The sequence below is a fragment of the Arachis ipaensis genome, chromosome B10 (genome assembly GCF_000816755.2).
Source record: "Arachis ipaensis cultivar K30076 chromosome B10, Araip1.1, whole genome shotgun sequence".
In the NCBI taxonomy this organism is placed as follows: Eukaryota; Viridiplantae; Streptophyta; class Magnoliopsida; order Fabales; family Fabaceae; genus Arachis; species Arachis ipaensis.
In genome coordinates this window covers 16,179,736-16,200,473 of record NC_029794.2, presented here as the reverse complement: position 1 = coordinate 16,200,473, position 20,738 = coordinate 16,179,736, and the positions used below count along the sequence as shown (strand labels likewise).

At 35.3% G+C, this 20,738-nt stretch overlaps 2 protein-coding genes across 2 annotated transcripts; both read right to left on the bottom strand.

Moving 5' to 3' along the window:
• LOC107620236 (putative multidrug resistance protein) lies at nt 117–6,466 on the bottom strand. Its single transcript, XM_021114027.1, has 5 exons — nt 6,241–6,466; nt 5,617–6,074; nt 3,433–3,973; nt 957–2,881; nt 117–767 (listed from the first exon to the last, which is right to left on the bottom strand). The coding sequence occupies exons 1-5, from the start codon at nt 6,385–6,387 to the stop codon at nt 392–394; spliced, it is 3,447 nt and encodes a 1,148-aa protein (XP_020969686.1). The 5' UTR covers nt 6,388–6,466; the 3' UTR covers nt 117–391.
• On the bottom strand, nt 6,996–10,038 carry LOC110268362 (ABC transporter B family member 21-like). The gene is made up of 3 exons (XM_021114467.1): nt 9,788–10,038; nt 7,122–7,176; nt 6,996–7,003 (listed from the first exon to the last, which is right to left on the bottom strand). Exons 1-3 carry the CDS (start codon nt 10,019–10,021, stop codon nt 6,996–6,998), a joined length of 297 nt encoding a protein of 98 aa, XP_020970126.1. The 5' UTR covers nt 10,022–10,038.

Below are 20,738 nucleotides of genomic sequence, written 5' to 3'. Positions count from 1 at the left end.
GCCAGCGGCAGACCCTTAAATAGAGCTCAGATCTGCGACGGATTAGTCCTCAATCTGTCGGGTTGGGAGATACCGTTTGGGTAAACAAAAAAAAAAAAGGAGCATGTTTGTGTCAATTAGATCAGATTTAACAAAGAAAATTGAAAACGCCACAAAAAGCTGAGATTAATTTCTTGGTTGTTTAAATTCTTGAGATTCAAAAGTCATCACAGACAGAGAATTTTCTTCTTAGGCCCATCTTCCTATAAACATCATAAGATGCCAAACACTCCCATATTACAGCGTTGACATAAAGTCATAAACAGATAAACTAGCGGGGTGAGAGAATGTACTTGTTTTAACTAACATGATTTGTTACATGCAGCAACAAGGGTTGTAAATCAAAAGTTACTCAGCTAGTAGAGTTAGTCCCACGTTGTAACCTAATCATGGAGTAGTAAGCACCCTTTGTTCCAACATTCATTAACTGGGAGTGTGAACCTTGCTCCACCAATTTCCCATTCTTGATCACAGCAATGGTGTCCACATTCTGAATTGTAGACAAACGATGAGCAATAACCACACATGTTCTTCCAACCATCATTTTCTCCAGGGAATCTTGCACTAGATTCTCTGAAACGCTGTCGAGAGCACTTGTTGCTTCGTCCATGAGAAGGATTGATGGGTTCTTTAGTATTGCTCTGGCAATTGCAATTCTTTGCTTTTGTCCCCCTGAAAGCTGCACTCCTCTTTCTCCACAGTATGTATCATATCCATCTCTCATTGAACTGCATTATTAGATAAATTCTGTTAATGAAAGCAATCAAGAACATTTATACATTTTTTTCCCTTCTAATTTTAATCTTGTGGCAACTAAGTTATATAATTGAATATGAGTGCTAACTAGTTCAAGAACTTGTTACAAATAGTTGAGAAATCAAGCAAAAAGATAAACAATGATAATAATAATAATGTACCTTATAAACTCATGAGCATTTGCAAGACGCACTGCCTTTCTTATTTCATCTTCAGATGCATCAATCTTTCCATACACAATGTTATCACGTATAGTTCCACCAAAGAGTGTAGGCTCTTGACTCACCAATGCAATATGTAACCTCAAACTTCTCAAATCAAATTCCCTAATGTCACAACCATCAATAAATATTGATCCATTAATTGGGTCATAAAATCTTTCAATTAGTCCAATGATAGTGGATTTCCCTGACCCACTTTGCCCCACCAATGCAATTGTTTTCCCAGCTTCAATTTCAAGACTAAGACCCTTTAGGATCATTTGTTCTGGCCTTGATGGGTATGAAAAGAACACATCTTTTAACTTCACATGACCCTTTATGTTGTTGTTCTTTCTGAACTTCATAAGCCTAGGATCTTCAGGTTCAATCTGAGTTTTCCTGTCCAAAATTGCAAAAATCGAGCTAACGGCTTTCCCGCTTTTCGCTATGTCCGAAGTCATGCTTACTGTCTCAGCAATTTGTCTTCCAGTTCCCATCAGTATTAAGAAAACTTGCAAAAGGTCATTTGAATTCACCATCTTTTTGTTTAGTAGCAATCCTCCATACCAAAATGTTAAGGTTATAGAAGCTGTAGTTATGAACTGTGACAACGACAAAATTGCAGCTGAAATCCATGATTGCTTTACGGTTTCCAAATGAGGTCCTTTCATTGAATTTTTGAACAAATTCAATACCCTTTTCTCTGATGAAAATGCAGCAATAGTTCTATGGTTAATGGTAGCTTCCATTGCTAATTGACTACCTTCACTTTGAGCCTTTCTTGCTTTACCTGACATACTTTTCATAAGCATGAATTTGGAATAGAAACAAGCAATGATCAAGGGCTGCATAGCTATCATTACCATTGCCACCTTCCATGAGACATATAAACCGAGTGCGAAAGCCAGGGTGGCAGTGACAAATACTTGAACTAGTAATGACATTCTTTCTGCTACAAGAGACCTGACCAAGTTTGCATCAAACGCCAAACGAGCGCAGATGGCTGCACTGCTGTTATCTTCTTGATCAAACCATCCTATTTCAAATGTAAGGATTTTCTCTAGCAGATTCTCGCGCACCCTTTTTAGCAATTTCTCGCCCATGATGGCGAAGCTCGAGTGCTGAATTAGGCCTGATATGAAGTTGACAACTGCTATGATGCAGAAAATTGATGAGTACAGCCTGATTTGTGAGACAATGCGCGAGTGATCGGTTATAAAGTAGATAGAAGCAATGAATCCAAGGCAATAAGAGTAAAAAGGTTGGCAAATTCCAGAGCCAATAGCACCTAAGCATCCTATCAGAGCATACTTCCACTCAGGGGAATTCATTCTTATCAAACGCCATTGCGAGAAACTTGCTTTTGAAGTTATCTCAGAATTCTCAGTGTAGTCATCAAAAGGGGACCCCAGAACACTGATTGAGTATATTGGTGAGGTGAATGAATGATGAGTTGGAGTACCTGGCATTGATCTTGGACTTGTTAAATATGACATAACTTGGGGACTCTTGCTCACATGATTCAATGTTGAATCTTCATTTTGATTTGTTTGTTGTTGTAGTTTTAGCATTTTGCTATAAGCACCACCTTGTCCATTGTTAAGTTTGAGTAGCTCAACATGGGAGCCAGATTCAACAACTCTTCCTGATTGAAGGACTACTATCCAGTCAGCATTTCGAATCGTCGATAAGCGATGAGCTACAATGATTGTTGTTCTGCCTCTTGAAGCCAAATCAAGGGCCTCTTGCACTATTCTTTCAGACTCTGAATCCAATGCACTTGTGGCTTCATCAAGGAGTAGGATTTTCGGGTTGCGAATTAGGGCCCTTGCTATTGCAATTCTTTGCTTTTGACCTCCAGATAACTGAGTCCCAAGTTGTCCCACCTGATAAAAAAATTATCAATTTTCCTAAGTAATCAAATTGATTAGATGAAAAATACTATCTAGGATGCTGCATATCATAATTCAAATGGATTAAACAAGATAGTAAGTATGGTACAAGAGGAGCAATTTTTTAGTTGATTTCAACTAATTTTGACTTGTTACTTCAAAAAGGGTCTCAAATTGATTCTTGTGAATAGAAAAGAACTAGCATTAGTCCTCAACTTGAGTAAAATCAATTGGAATCTAGGTGAGTTTAGGTATTAATGATCTAAACATTCTAAATAAATATTAAATCCTAATCTCGTCTATAATCAAAATATACAGAGGATAGTCGTTCTTAAAAATTTTAAATAATAAAATTATTTTTCAATAATCAGAAAATAGCGCCAAATTGATCTTTCATAAAAAATGTCAACGCGTGTAAAAAAACTAATATATCTTTCTTAAATATAAAGGACAAATTTATTTGATAAGAAAATAGTAACCGACAAGATTGAGAATTTACTCATAAATAAATAAAGTGTCTATATAGGAGAATACTTATGTCTTACTTGAGTTTCATATCCACTAGGAAGTTTAACAATGAAACCATGTGCATTTGCAGCCTTAGCTGCATCTATAACAGCTTCCATTGAAGCACCTTCCTTGCCAAACAGAATATTCTCCCTAATTGATGTTGCAAACAGAATAGGCTCCTGATTAACAAGTCCCATTTGTGACCTTAGCCACTTAAGCTCAAGCCTCTTTATATCATGTCCATCAAGCAATATCTCACCATATAAAGGATCATAGAACCTTTCAATCAAAGAGATGATTGTGGATTTTCCAGAACCACTGCCTCCAACTAGGCCTATTGTTTTACATGCTGGAAACTTCAGATCCAGTCCTTGGAGAATCGGTGTGTCCGGTCGTGATGGATAAGTGAAGTCAATTTTTGTGAATGTGATTTCTCCTCTCACATGGCTTAAGATCCTTCCTTTTTGTTGGTGAGAGTTTATGATTGGTATTTGCTCAATCATTTGGAAAATTCTGGTTGTTGCTACTTTTGCCTCTACTATGAAAGTTAGATTTGGAAGTGCATTCATCAGAGACCTGTATAGTTTTTAAATTGAAGTTATCATCAATGTCACGTGAACATTTTCTTCCAATATAATCTTGATGGGTTTTTATTCATTTACAAGTTCACTTGCTTATAAAACAAGAAGGATATTTGAACATTCCCAGTTCTAGATTTTACAATGAGAAACATACTAAAAGGTGTTGAAGGAAGTGCAGAGAGGATAATCACCTTACATCATCAATTATCTTATGTCATATTTAGACTCTATTTCTTTAATTAATGGTGAGTAACACCGGATAAAATCATATGAGAACTTCACATGAAAATATCTACTTGCTAAAATTCTTCACTTTAAAAAGACTCAAAACTTGTTGAATAGAATGGCTCCCTGCTTAAGTTCAAATTATTCAAGTCCCATCCAAAAAATACAAACAATATAGAATTTATTACTTCCATTCTTAAATAATTATCTTTTTAAATTACACTAAATCTTTTTTTTATGTAATCTTTTGTCCGAATAAACAGTTATTAAAGTACAACAAAAGGTGTATTCAATTACGAGTCAATATATGCAATGCAACTGTTGCACTAATGTTAAATCTTTCCCTTGGAATATCGTAAAACTTCAACCATTTATTAACCGACCAATTAACTAAGGGAATCAACTTTCTTCTAGCTAACAAAAATTGAGACAACTTTATTTTTCAGCTAACAAGAGAGAGGGAACAAAGACAGAGTTAGAGAGAGAAAGAATGACAAAATATTGGCTAAACGTTGGTTGGAAAAAGTTGGTCCCATTCATCTAACTCTAAAGGGAGCGTTTGTTTTGAAATATTGAGACAGAGATTGAGAGACTGAGACTTAATATCATATTTGCTGGTTCAGGTACTAAAATTTCTGTCTCTGTCTCCAAAATTTTAGTATTTCAGTACCTCCAAAATGTGGGAACAGAGAGGATTAAAATTTTTAGAGATGGAGACTAAAACTTTAATAATATTTTATACTTAAAATACCTTTATTTCAATTAATTAATTTTAATTTTACCCTTTGTATAAATTAAATTAGAATTCCATTCTTGTTTTAATTTCTGTCTCCCACTTTGCACCAAACAGAATACTAAGATTTATTTCAATTTCTATCTCTTAGTTTTTGTCTCTCGGTCTTAGTCTTTCCGTTTCTGTCTCTCCACCAAATAGGTAGCGTTTGGAAGACTGAGACTGAAACTGAGAGACAGAAACTGAAATAAGTTTCAATAAGTCAGTATTATATTTGGTATAAAATGGGAAGCAGAGACTGAAATAAGAATAAAACTCTAATTTAATTTGCACAAAGAATAAAGTTAGAAATAATTAATTGAAATGGAAGTATTTTAGATATAAAATGTTATTAAAGTTTCAGTTTCCATCCATAATAATTTCAGTTTCTTGTGTCACCATTTTTTGGAGGTACTGATACTAAAATTTTGAGAGACAAAGACTGAAATTTAGTACTAGCCTCAAATATGATACTGAGTTCCAGTTTTCCATCTCCGTCCCATTATCTCAAAACAAATGCTATCTTAGACAGCCGTGTATACGATCCATGGTAGTTAGCCCAATAGCATTGCAGTTTAATAAGTAGTTTAAACTTTTGGAAGAAAATCATAAATAAAAAGAAAAATTGAAGATGTACTTACAGTCCTCCGTAAATCATGCAAATTTGAGCAGCAAACACAAGTCCGCCTCTTTCACCTGTAGTCCTGACCACAACACTTCCAACCCAAGATTGAAATGCCCAAGTAGCATAAAGCAACCCAAAGCTACCAACTACAACACCCTTTGTTCTCCCTAGCTTTATTCCCAGCTCCATACTCCTTTCAAGAGCAGAGCTAAACCTCTTTAGTGTTTCTTTCTCGGCAACATATGAATAAACCGTTCGAATCGACGAGATAGCTTGTTCCGCTATGCTCCCTGCTACGCCATATGCATCCTTCATTTTCTCCCCAAGATCTTTCATTTCCTTCCCAAATATGATTGCTGGCATGATCATCATTATTGAGAATGGAAATGCAGCTATTACAAGCCTCCATGAGAGGAAGAGTCCTACTATGAAGCTAGAAAAAAATGCTGAGAGGTGAACTAGACAGTTCGGTATCTGTAACAATACATCAAATTTGAATATTTTGAAAATTAAATCTTGCATGTTAGAATGTTAAGCCTATTAAATCTTACCAGTCATGCAAAACAACTTGAGTATAAACATAAAAGCAATAATATTATTGAACAGGAAGAAGAAAGGTTCCGCAAATTCAAAACAGCACCTTCTCAGCCATGGTGTCTTGGATTGTTTGGGCATCAGAAGTTATGGTAGAAATTACTTGGAAGGTCTTTGAAGAATCACTATCGGCTTGCTTGTCAAAGAAGCCAACATCTTGCTTGAGAACTGATTTAAGATATTCAATTCTCATGCGACAACTTTGTCTTTCTGCACTTCTTGTCCAACATACTGCTTCTGCAAAATAATTGTGTTTGTGTTATTCTCTTGGCATATATATACAAGGTTATTTTCTTATCATTGGTAACTAACTATGTTCTTGTATGCAGGACGGATCCAAGAATTTTAATACGGAGAAGTCGAATATAATTGAGATAAAAATTTATTATATAATAAAAAATAATACATATAAAATTAATAAATTATATAATATTTTTTATTTTTTAAACACATATATCATATATAAATATAATTTCTTATCGTATATTTTTATTTTTTAAACCACTACTCGTTCTCTCTAAATCGGCCCTACTTGTATGACAAACTGTAATAAGAATAGTGCATAATATAAATTCATGAAGTTTTATATTAAAAAAACTATAAGTCAACTTTTATTTACTTGATCCTAATCCGTTTAACTCGTGAGCTATTCAAATTAAACCAAATTAACTCCTAAACAAATCGTGATTTTACTATCTCGATTCGCCTTACTGTAACATAGATTTGTCACTGAAGATTTGCACACAACACATACAAATACTGTGAATAAGAATATTAAACTCACTAAATTTAGGAATTTATTTATGGCCCTAATACATATCAATGATTTTAAGATAAGAGACCAAAAAAAGGGAGAAAGTGTCTAGCAGGCCACATTGTCTAATGTCTATGGAACAAAATGTCGAGAATTGCAAGAATAATACATACCAACAAAAGCACATACAGCAACCCCGATGGAAATATACAGCAACTTGAGAGCGTACTGAAATAATCATAAACAAAATTTGGTGAGATGCTTATGCCATATACAATGGCATCAACCATGGTAGGGTACGTGTACGCTAAATATCACCCATCAAATCAATTTCATATAAAATATTTATTAAAATATAAAATATATATTAAAAATAAATTAATAACATATATATTTATATATAAATATATAGTAATTGATTTTTTCTTTGCATATAGTATTTTTGCAATGACATACTATCTGACTGAACTTTAAAATTATTTCACACTGACTACATGTCTACATATAAAAAGAAAGAAAAATTTAAGGGCCAGTAATTTTTGTGTTTTGTGACCAGCATTTAATTATTAAAAGAAAAGTGAGTGATCTCTCACTATTAAATATAATCTTATACCATCAAAAATACTATTGATGACTAATTAATAGTTACAAAATATAAAAATTGCTGACCTCCTAACTAGCACTCCTCTAAAAAGAAAATGTTTAAATAAGTTTTTGGTACTTATAAAATATTTAAATCATTAACGAACTTTAGATAACATATTTTAGTCTCGGCACATTTTTTTTAAAAATCTTTTAGAATTAATTTAGTTAAACAAATTTATTCATTTGTTGTTTCAATTAAATTTTTAATATGTGTTGGATGAATAAGTTTCTAAAAAAACAATTATATTAAAAAACATCCTTCTAAAATAAATTAATCTCCTTTTAAAATAACAAAGAGATCAATTATGGAAAAAAGTTCAGAGACACCCATCCCATAAGTATTCACGAAATGAATGCAGATAGATGTGAAATTACCAGATGCCTTTTAATTTATAGTAACTATCTAAATGCTTAGAATTTTGAATGACACGGATGAAGATAGAACTTAGGGATAAGAAAACTTTTCGAGATGCAGAGATCCGACTGTGAGAAATTTTTTTTGCGGGAATGGGGACGGAGACACAATTCTCTTGAGGTAGGCGTGGGGACTCGAGCGGGAATTTCCGTCCCGTTCTCGTTAATCCCCAAAATTCATAAATTTATTGAATTGCTTTTAATAGTTGAATTATCTTAATCCTCATTTGCACAGCCCTTCTTCAATTTAGAGATCCCTAATGTTGTCCCTCGCCACTTTCTCTTCTCGCCGCGTTGTCACGCCTCACCATACCATCATCTTCACTGCGTCGTGTTCTCTATTTGCAGTGTTTCTTTTCGTAACTCTGTCGTTGTATCCATTCTCCTCTCTATTCTCCCACCTCGTCCGTTGCTTTGTCCTCTGGCTCGCCGTTGCGTTCCCCACTGAGTCATTTCGAAAGAAGTCACCATCTTGTCGTTTAAATTTTTTGTATAAAATCTTGTTGTTTTTGTATAAAATAGATATTTGCAGCTCTATTAATATATAAATTAATAATTAGTTAGAACTATCAAATAGATGGGGAATGGGGTTCCCGCAGGAAATAAGACTCTGTGGAGAATGGGGATGGGGAGTAATATTCTCCCATGATAGGAAATGGAGTCGGGGACAGAGAGCAAATTTGGGGGTGAGAATGGGGAGCATGGAGACATCTTCCGCCCCAGCCTTCTTGTCGTTTAAACTTTTTGTATAAAATCTTGTTGTTTTTGTATAAAATAGATATTTGCAGCTCTATTAATATATAAATTAATAATTAGTTAGAACTATCAAATAGATGGGGAATGGGGTTCCCGCAGGAAATAAGACTCTGTGGAGAATGGGGATGGGGAGTAATATTCTCCCATGATAGGAAATGGAGTCGGGGACAGAGAGCAAATTTGGGGGTGAGAATGGGGAGCAGGGAGACATCTTCCGCCCCAGCCGTGTCCCGTTGACATCCCTAATAGAACTTTATGTTATTTTCTTTTAAACTAATAAATTTTTTTATATTTAATGTATCATGATTTTTAGTGTGTAAATTGGATCGTATTGGATAGGTTAGATTTGGTTATGATTATTTTGTTATGTCATTTTGGTGCTTAGATTTAAAAAAAAAAAAATCAATTAATATCTAAGAATACCCGGAGATAAAGGCACAAATAAAAAGAATTTGCATTTCTCTTGATGAGGTGTGGCGGGAGTAGGCTCTCATGGATCCCCACCATAAATCCCTAGTCTAACAGGAATAATTTTCAATGATTTGTAAAGAATAAAATTTATTGAGAAAACAAAATGTCTGATTTAAAATTTTTTAAAAACTAATTTAAATATTTATTCGGCCCAAAAATTAATAGTAGAGACTAAAACTAGAACTCAAAAAAATTAAAGAGACCAAAACTAAAAGACCAATATTTTATAAAAACCAAAAACTTATTTAACCTGCTATTTTTTGGAAGTGATATATATATAAGTGTAAAAATACTTCAGATAATTAATCGTTTATTGCTATGTAAGCAGAAGCAAAAGAAGAAAGACACAATTATGAAAAGAAGAAAAATAAACTATTGAGTATGTGAATTTCAATAATTTTTTTTTTTTTAAAAAAAAAGAAGTAATAATTATATGTTATGGTAGCTATTTCGCTATACTAGTAAAAGAAATAATGGATCAAAATTTTGAGTTCCCCCACAATCGCAGTTCATGTATGTTTATTGATTTTCAAACATGCAAGTAATAAATTACCTTGTCTATGATATGCTTAGGAACAGAATCTCCAGAACCACGTGCATAATCGTCAATCAAACTCCCAAAAACAAACATTGTGATAGGTGTTTGTAGCCCATCCCCTATGCAACCCATAGTTCCAAACAACAATAGCAATTTGTCAACTCCATCCGCATAACGAAACAATCCACCTTTCTTTCCCATTTCGCTCTCAGCATCACCAGCACAATTGTTAGCGCATGTTAATGTCATAAAAATTATTCTAGTCTCTTGCTTTTATGCATAGTCATCTATGATTCTAGTGTTTGTCTATTATGACAATGGATTGGCTTATTATATGCTGGATTTTCCAGTTGGCCGGCTCTCTTGTTTTGATATTGGGGGGTTCCTCATTTGGTGTCACAATATGAGACGTTGCAGGTTCTCCTAAGCAATGTTGCATTGTTGCTTTTGTAATTTAGTGTAACTTGATAGTTACTGTAACAATGAAAAAGCCAAAAGGGTAATTTTCTCGTTCGCTTGTATTGAAAGATAACAAATAACTTTCTTAAATAACATGTTAATACAACGATGATGTATGTATGTTATTTTTGTCATATTATTTTTTAAAAAGATACTATTGGTACACCAAATATCATTGATATCCATATAAAAATGTAATTATTATTAATTAATTACAGATGTTGATTCAGTTAACAAATAAAGTCAAATTCACGTTATAGATTATATGCTTCCTAAATAATAATAAACATCCAACATATCCCTACCTTCTAGCATTTATGTTTATATTCAATTTTAGTTTTAAAATTTTAATTTTATTTTTTCAAATTGAACACAGTATTATTGCACTCCTTTGTCATTTTTTATTGTAATTTTCATGGTTTTTTTTTTCATCATCATTCTTTTCATTAAATCATTGTAAAACTTTACTTAGTATATTCCAATTCATTCTATATTTTATTGGATAAATATCCTATCCAACTCCGGAGTTTTTTCTCATGAGACAGTAGGACCGTCAAAATGGGCGGGCTTTGCCTCTAAAATTAAGCCCGTTTAAATTTTGGGCTAAACAGGCTAGCCCGCGGGCTAAACGGGTGGCCCGTTTAATTTTTTTTAACATTTTTAAAAAAAATAGCACTTTTAGCTAATATTTCTCCTGATCCGACCCATCAAGTAAAAAATATATTTTTTAATGATTTTTTACTTAAAAGTGATATTTTTTGTCAAAATATTTTTCAAAAAATAAAATAAAATGATAAACGGGCTGACCCGTTTAACCCATCGGGCTTACCATAAACGGTCCGGGCTAGAAAATTCTGGCCCGTGAGTAAAGCGGGTTTAAACGGGCCAGCCCGTTTAACCCGCGGGCTTAACGGGCCGGGCCTAAATGGGCTAGGCTAGCCCGTTTGACAGCCCTATGAGACAGCGCACCTTAATTCTTTTTAAATCTCAACCAGGCCCCCACCCATTATAAAAAATGGATAAATCGACCCCTGCTACCAAATAACAAAAGATTGATGTGTCAGGTAACAGTGTCATGTGTTACCTTCGAATGGTTACAGGGGCTATAAACCCCCTCCCTACCCCTCCTCCTTTTTCTTTCTTTTTGTTCTTCTCTTCACTTGTTCAATTCTCTGGCAAGAAGTAGAGAAACGATGTCGTGCCTCAACATCTCCACGAATGCCTCCCTCAACGGCGTCAACACCTCCTCCATCCTCTTCAAAGCCACCTCCATTATCGCCAATCTTATCGAAAAACTTGAAGCCATTAGCTTCTTCTTTCTTTACAATTTCTAGATTTATTGTTTGTTACTGAACAAATGGAAGTTTGAATTTTTATGCGTGTATGACGTGGTATATTATATAGATGGTGCTTAAATTTTACCTACTTAAAATTTCTTTAGATTATTAGGTATTTTAGATTTACCTTTTCTGGTGATGGTTGTAACACCCTAATTACCCTAAGCCTTATCTCATGCCGTAAAGCAAAGGTTAATCAAAGGTTACCACAATTTTAAGGCTTATACATAGGTATATATAGAAGGAATAATAATTCTAGAAGCCCGATGAAGAAATAAGCTCAAAGTCAAAGTTCCAAAGGCACAAAACATTCATACGAAGCTATAAACTTAAGGCACAAGATAGATATACAAGATAACAAAATATAAGTATATAAGAGAATATAATAGTCATAAGGAACTAGCCTCAGGCCGCGGAGTTTAGGCCGACTAGTTATATACAGACATATAGAGTTTTAAAAGTTAAAACAACATATACAAAATATCTCTCTCAAAGTAAGCCTCTAAGGCAATATAAATATAAAAGTGAGAGAACTAATTGGTGCACGAATTGTGAATCACACTTTTCACAACTCGTACCACTAACCAGCAAGTGCACTGGGTCGTCCAAGTAATACCTTACGTGAGTAAGGGTCGAATCCCACGGAGATTGTTGGTTTGAAGCAATCTATGGTTATCTTGTAAATAAACACACCAAACTTAGAGGTTTGCTTGTCCTCAAGCAAAAGAAAAGAAAGGAGAGGGATAGAAGGAGATTGAGGTGCACTTGTTGATGGAGGAGGGGGAGGCCGAACCCAATTTAAAGGGGTGGGGGGTGGATTTTCGAAAAATTGGAAGAGATAAGATAAAAAGATCGAGTTGAAAAAGATAAGATAGAAGATATAGTTTGATTTTGAAAAGATAGGATAAATTTTTGAAAAAGATAAATCGGGGTTTTTGAAAAAGATAATATGAAAAAGATATTGAAAAGATTTTAAAAAAGATAGATTTGTTTTTGGAAAAGATTTGAAAAGAGTTGGATTGAATTTGCAAAGGGGGTGTGTGCTTATGAATTAAGATACATTTGATATTTTGAGGGTAGGATTTTTAGAAATCAGGGTTCTTGACATGTTTATGTAAATGAAATCATGTATTGAATCATAAAATTATAATTTAGAATGGAAATACGTGTGGGATTACTGGATTTGGCTCCTCCCTGTCCTCCTGGCGTTTGAACGCCCAAACACTGCCTGTTTTGGGCGTTCAGCGCCCAAATGCTGATCTCCTGGGCGTTCAGCGCCCAGTTGCTGCCATTCCTGGCGTTCAACGCCCAGTGGGTGGCCATTTCTGGCGTTGAACGCCCAATTGCTGCCATTACTGGCGTTCAGCGCCCAGTGGATGCCCATTTTGGGCGCTGAACGCCCAAAATGCCCCTTTACTGGCGTTTTCTTGCCATTGAGCTCCCTTTCTCTGTTTTGTGTGCAAATTCCTTCTGTAACCCTGTAAACTTATACAAATGATGCTGTACCTTAGTGTCAGTGAACTTTATATAAACAAATAAAAATAAAAATAGGGCAGAAATGCTTAGAGGATTAATGCCCCATGGCTGGGTTGCCTCCGTTTTGGATATGCTTTGTCTTCTGAATCTCTGCTTTCCTCTGTCTTCTTGTTCACGCACACACGTCCCCTTATGGTAAGCTGTGTGTTGGTGGATCACCGTTGTCAATGGCTACCTTCCATCCTTCCAGTGAAAACTACGCTCACGTGCTCTGTCACAGCACGGCTAATCACCGGTTGGTTCTCGATCCGGTTGGAATAGGATTTACTATCCTTTTGCGTCTGTCACTAACGCCCAGCCTTCAGGAGTTTGAAGCTCGTCACAGTCATTCAATCCTTGAATCCTACTCGGAATACCACAGACAAGGTTTAGACTTTCCGGATTCTCATGAATGCTGCCATCAGTTCTAGCTTATACCACGAAGATTCTGATTAAGGAATCTAAGAGATACTCATTCAATCGTGTATAGAACGGAGGTGGTTGTCAGGCACGCGTTCATGGTTTGAGGAAGGTGATGAATGTCACGGATCATCACCTCCATCACAGTTATGCGCGAATGAACATCTTAGATAGGAACAAGCGTGTTTGAATGGAAAACAGAAATACTTGCATTAATTCATCGAGACACAGCAGAGCTCCTCACCCCCAACAATGGGGTTTAGAGACTCATGCCGTCAGAGAATACAAAGTTTAGATCTGAAATGTCATGAGATACAAAATAAGTCTCTAAAAGTTGTTTAAATACTAAACTAGTAGCCTAGGGTTACAAAATATGAGTGGACTATGATGGATGATGCAGAGGTCCACTTCTGGGGCCCACTTGGTGTGTGCTGGGGCTGAGTTTTGAGTGAGTCACGTGCAGAGGCCATTTGTGGAGTTAAACGCCAGTTTTTATGCCAGTTTGGGCGTTCAACTCCAGTTTTTGTTCCTTTTCTGGCGCTGGACGCCAGAATTGGGCAGAGAACTGGCGTTGAACGCCAGTTTACGTCGTCTATCCTTGTGCAAAGTATGGACTATTATATATTGCTGGAAAGACCTGGATGTCTACTTTCCAATGCAATTGGAAGCATGCCATTTCGAGTTTTGTAGCTCCAGAAAATCCAATTTGAGTGCAGGGAGGTCAGAATCCAACAGCATTAGCAGTCCTTTTTCAGCCTGAATCAGATTTTTGCTCAGCTCCTTCAATTTCAGCCAGAAAAATACTTGAAATTACAGAAAAACACACAACTCATAGTAAAGTCCAGAAATATGAATTTTTCCTAAAAACTACTAGATATAGACTAAAAACTAACTAAAACATACTCTAAACTATATGAAATTATCCCCAAAAAGCGTATAAAATATCCGCTCATCACTAATCAAAATAACCAAAAGACTCCAAAACATGATAAAGGTCCTCCGCTCTGTCACCATCAAGCAACACACCAAGGTGGGTTACGACATGCATCTGAAAAACAACAACAGAATATGGTATGAGAACTGGAGGTTCTCAATATGGTAACAGTGCCCAGTAATGTAAGATATAAGACTTCGGGACGCCAGAGGCAATCCTAGAGCTTCTTATCAATTACGAGATTCAACTTAAAGCATACTAAAATTAAAACCATGACTTTAAAAACCATAATGAAATAAGGGAATCTAACTTAGTGGATTTCTAATCTAGCCATTCTCCGCTGTCCTACAGCCTTCGCCAGCCTAACCACCATGCGATCTCATCGCCACCGCCTTCCGAACCTCCTCAATCCCAGTAGAAAACACAAGTAATAACAATGCAAGTAAAGCACAAGTATAAACATGTATATCAAGTAAATTCAGGAAGCAAATAATCATGTTATACAATTAGGCAAGCAATTCAAGTCAGAAAATCAAACAAACGGATAAAAGATGCACATAATGAATGCCTGTCCTATTTGACTGTGATATCACATTGTCGGTTCAACTGCTAACCCGACACATCTCTATGGAGATGTCACCTTTCAGTCACGAATAAATGGAAATTCCCTGGGATATCGTGCCCAGCACACGATCCAGGATATAGTGCCTGCACACTTCTTGTGAACCGAAAGAATGTGAGCGGGATACTCTGCTACAGACCTCACATCTCAACGTAAGCGAGATTAACCACCGTTCTTGCCAGGCGCATAGCTTCTCAACAGTCTCAGTATAAAATAATATAGCAGTGATTTTCATAAATCATTTTTCAGTACATCAGTAATCCATCATTCCACTCCAAGTCCTAGACTCATCTCAACCACCGTCAATTCATAATTTCCACAACTCATTACCTTAATCGTCATTACAGTACTCTGTCATCTCACTCAACAAATCCTTCCTCAGTACTCCAGAAACCTAAAGCTCCGTCTTCTAAATTCATGTAAAATTCATCTATTTAAGTCACTAATTCTCCTCTATTAGTCTTTAGGCCTAACTACAAGATATTACTCTTAAACTGCAACTTAAGGAAGTTTGGAAAGTTAGAGAACCCTTGAAAACGAAGAAAATAATTTTTCAGCAAAATAGGAGTCTCGCGTACGCAAGCCCCTGCCTTGCGTACGCATGCTGTTGAAAAAGGAGTGGTCGCGTACGCAACCCCCTGCTCGCGTACGCGAGATGCCCAACCCGAATGGGTTGCTCGCATCGCGTGTTAAAGTTCACGTACGCAAAGGTTGCATTTTTTATAGCTTGCGTACGCATGCAAGGCCCGCGTACGCGAGATGCTTAACTTGAATGGTTTGGTCACGTCGCGTGCACTGTGTCGCGTACACAAGGGTTAAAAATCTGCTAGCTCGCGTACGCATGCAGTGCCTCATCGAGATGCCCAACCCGAATGGGTTGGTCGCGTCACGTGCACTGTGTCGCGTGCGCGACCCTTACCAGACTTAGAAAATTTTAAAGTTGCAGAATTCAGTTTTAAACAACAAACTTCAAACTTTAATAACTTCCTCTACAAAAATTCAATTTCCTCAAAATTTATATCAATTTAAAGCTCTCAAAATAACTTTTAATTTAAAATAAAGTTCATTTAATTTCAAGCTTTAAGGCTCAAATTATGGTCCGTCAAAGTTCACAAAAAATAACTAGGTTCTCAAATTTCCAAAATTCACAATCAAACCAAATATCTTACATTCAAAATAGTTCCAATAGACCTAAATGATGATCATACACCTTCTAATTCATTCCTCATCCTACCAGTATGCAATTTCATCACTTTCATCGAAAATTCTCACTTACATTCCTCTAATTCTCAATTATTACATTCAATGCATTTTTTCACTATCCTCAACTTTCATCAATATCAATAATCGTTAAAATTCATTACCAACACTCAAAATCATCATTTTCAACTTCAATTTCAATAACTAACAACAACCTTAAAGTTCAACATCATAATTCATCAAAATCAACAATGACATCATACATTATCAAATTCAACAATCAATTCAATCTTATCCTAAGGTCCACTAGCCTAAGTGTCCAGAAATATTACATATACATAGAAGAAACCGAAACCATACCTTGGCCAATTTTCAATATATGATATACACCAAATTTGTGTCCAAACTCAAGCTTCCAATCACCAACAATTAATCCAAAGCTCCAATAATTCACAATTCAAGCTAGACATACATAATTTACCATAAAATCAATACCTAGGGTTCCTAAATACATAAATTCACAAGGGATAAGAGCAAGTTTACCTTACTCAACAGTTTTTGGGAGCAAAACCCAATAGCAATCAAGTGCTAGAGTATACCTAAATACCCAAAACACAAAAATCCACTAAAAACTCAAGCCTTAAATTTCAAATTTCTTAGGGCAGAGAAGAGGATAGAAAATTTTGAGATTTTACCTACACAAGTTAAATAGAACTAACGAACTCGGCAAGAGTTTCGCGTAGCCACTGACGACACGCGAATCGAAACACTGTAGCTCGAGTTATGGCCACCAGAAGTTGTATGTGAATAGTATTTTCTCTCTTCTCCTTCTCCTCTCAATGCAGCTGCTATGTTTGTGTTTTAGTGAAATGAATGAGTTGAATGGGTTCATTAATGAACTTATATATGTTGGGCTTGGGCCTAACTTGGGCCCTGTCTAACCCGTTAGTATTTTCGGCTCGTTTGGCCCAACTTTGGACCAAACCTTTAAAATTAGTGCCCGGTTTTCAACTTTAATTTATTTTCTAAGTTTTTCTACTATTTTTACTACCCTCTCATAATACCTGATAGATTTTGAGCTGGTACTGCCGGCTAAATTACCGGTACACATTTTTACGCAATTTTTTTGCAGAATATTATATTTTCTAACTCAGAAAAATCTACTGAGTCTAAATATCATATTTATATTTTCTAATTAACATTCTAAATTTTTGGAACCAATTTTGGGCAATTTAAATTATTTAATTAAACGGTTAATTAATTACGGTTCTTACAATGGTGGTAGAAGATTTTGGATGGTGGATCCTTGAAGTGAATGGAGAATAAGGTTTAGTGGTTGTAAAAGGGATGGCAGTGAAAACCGCCATTGATGAATGAATGGAAGCTCAATGGTGTCTGCCATTGATAAAGAAATAGAAGCTCAGTGGTGTTTGTGTAATAGAAATTGAGAATGAGTAAGTGAAGGAAGGAAGACTTTGAAGAATAGAAACAAAGGGGTGCATTATCCAGGGAGAAACAATGGCACAAGGTTGAAATTTTGAAAAGGAGGAGGTGGAGGGACGGATTTTTAGTCCCTGCAACCATTTGGAAGTGACACGTGGCACTGCTACTTGACACGTCAGCAGCAATCTTTTGTTATCTAGTAGCAGGGGTTGATTTGTCTATTTTTCTTAATGGGTGAGGGCCTTGTTGAGGTTTAAAAATGATTAAGGTGCGGTATGTCTCATGGAAAAAAGGTCAGAAGTCGGATAGAGTATTTACCCTATTTTATTTGACTAACTTACTCACACTCATTTTATACGAGGAATGTTAGAGAACAATCAAAATTTATCATTTTTGACTATTAATTATCCATCTAAAGAAGAATGTGGAGATCGATTCACTATGCAGCACGCTGTAGCAACTAACTCGGCCCACCATTCTCTGTCTAACCCAAAATTAGAGCGCATACACCTTGCCTTCTCAAGTAGTGTACGATTTAGTCTTTCCGTGACTCTATTCTATTGTGGTGTGTTTTTAACTGTCTAGTGTCTTACAATTCCTTCCTGATCACAGAACTCCTTGAAAGCTCCACCTGTATACTCTGTGTCATTATTAGATCACAGAGTTTTTAGCTTCTCACCTGTTCTATTTTCAACCATTACTCTCCACCGCTTTAAAATGTCGAATATCTCATTCTTATGCTTGAGGAAGTAAACCCAAGCATACCTTGAATAATTATCAACAAACGTAACAAAGTACCTGGAACCACCATTGGAAGTAACTTTAGCCAGACCCCAAACATCAGTATGCCCGTAGTCTAACAACCGTTTGCTTTTGTGTTTGCTTGTAGAAAACTTCACCCTATGTACCTTTCCATATACACAATATTCACAAAAATTTATGGTTTTTTCATATTTTTCAGCAAACCTTTTCTGCTAAACAATGATAGACCCTTTTCCAACATATGTCTAAGCTACATGTGCCAAATCCTCATGCAGTTTGTTTGATATTTACTTCTACCGATTCCAATTGCTAGCTCACTTGTAACAGTTGTCCCCAAAAGAGGATAAAGATTACCATGACGAACCCCCTTCATCATTACCAAAAAACCACGAACAACTTTTAAAATTCATTTTCAGCAACAATTTTGCAATTATTTTTCTCTAACAAACCTATAGAGATCATATTTTTCTGCAAGTCAGGAATATGTTTCACATCCTTTAAGGTTCTTACAATTCCATCATGCATCTTGATTCTTATAGTACCTACCCCTACAGTTTTGCAAGTATGATTGTTGCCCATCAAAACTGTGCCGCCATTAGTGCTTTGATAGGTAGTAAACCACTTTCTATTTAAACATATATGGTGAGAAGCTCCAGAATCAACCATCCACTTACCAGATATTTCATAAAAATCATCTATTACACAATAACAATCTTCATCATTGTTTGAGAGGTAACTTGCTTCTTATTTTTCTTTTGAGTTGTCATTGTTCTGTTTCTTGGAATTTATCTTTTTATTTGGACAATTTGCTTTAAAATGTCTAAGCTCACCACATTTAAAGCATGTTCTCTCTGCGTGAGGTCTAGATTTTAGCCTAGAATTTCCACACTTACCTTTTCTTTTTTCATTACTCCTCTCTCTAGCTACAAACAATCCTTGTACTTGATCATTATACTCTCTTCTATTTGAAGATGACATTACACTCGTAGCAACCTTACATAGATCATCCGCTAAAAGTGATGCCCCCGTCTCATCTATAGTCAGAGTGTCACCCACCAGCATCAAAGTCTACACCAGATTTTCATAGGACTTCGATAATGAAAGTAATAATATGAGTGTCTGATCCTCATCATTAATCTTCATATCTATATCCTTTAATTTTGATATAATCCTATCAAACTTATTGATATATTCTCGGATTGAGGTGCCTTCCTCCATCTTGCATTCTTGCATTATATAATTTGGATTTTAAGTAGATCCTGTTAGTTAGAGTCTTTGTCATGAAGTTACTCTCTAACTTTAACCAGACGTCTGCTGTAGTTGCTTCTTCGTTCACCAAGAAAGCAACATCTCTCTCAAAGCAAAAGATTATTCCGGCCCGTGCTTCAAGATCTAATTCTTTCCAATCCTCATCCTTCATATCCTCTGGCTTTTTCTCTTTTCCCGCCAGTACCTTGTGCAATTTCTATGATATAAGCAAATTTTTCATCTGCATCCTCTAATAGAAAAAAAATATTTTTTCCATTAAACTTCTCGATTTCATATTTGCCTACTTTGACATTTTTACTAGTAAAAGCCATCGTATTCAAACTTGAATTTTACCACTCAAATAATGAATAATATAATATTAGCTCTAATACCAATTGTTGAGTCTACAGTGAAATTTGGACTTCAAATAGATACAAAGTAATATGAAATTAATCACTACCCACAATAATGCACTTGCTATATATTTTGTAAAGACAAAACCAATATAAAAGATTTATTATATTAACTCTCTAATATGATGTGAATACTACATTTTTCATCTGATACAAAATATGCAATTCAATTTATAATGCTTGAAACAACTAAATTATTTCCTAATTAAAAAATAGTTTATGTGATATGAAAAATAAAGCTCCACTATTTTTTTTCCTTAAATTTCTCATGATTCTCCTAACCTTACTGAATACCTATTATTTCTACCGTTACCTTTTAGGTTTACTCTTAATGGCATTACAAAAAAAATCAGTTGTTAAATATTTTCATGAGAAATATGATGTCCAATTAATATATCGGAATCTTTCTGCTATCCAAGCTGATGCAAAATTCTCCTATCTGTCTATGGAGATTTATCTCTTATAGCTAACACTCTTGTTTACAATAATTGTTTATACACTTGCATGCTACTCATTGTTATAGACTTCATTTCTGGTTACTCCCTCTTTTTTTTTTCTAATTTTTTTATGTTTGTTTTAGACAGAGATACACTAAAAAATTAACGGAAACACG

Coding starts and splice junctions, on each gene's coding strand:
- LOC107620236 (XM_021114027.1), bottom strand. CDS start 6,387: ATGAGAATTGAATATCTTAAATCAGTTCTCAAGCAAGATGTTGGCTTC. Junction 3,974..5,616: donor TGCATGATTTACGGAGGACT/GTAAGTACATCT, acceptor AAAACTATACAG/GTCTCTGATGAATGCACTTC. Junction 768..956: donor AATGCTCATGAGTTTATAAG/GTACATTATTAT, acceptor CTAATAATGCAG/TTCAATGAGAGATGGATATG.
- LOC110268362 (XM_021114467.1), bottom strand. CDS start 10,021: ATGACATTAACATGCGCTAACAATTGTGCTGGTGATGCTGAGAGCGAA. Junction 7,177..9,787: donor CTAAGCATATCATAGACAAG/GTAATTTATTAC, acceptor TGATTATTTCAG/TACGCTCTCAAGTTGCTGTA.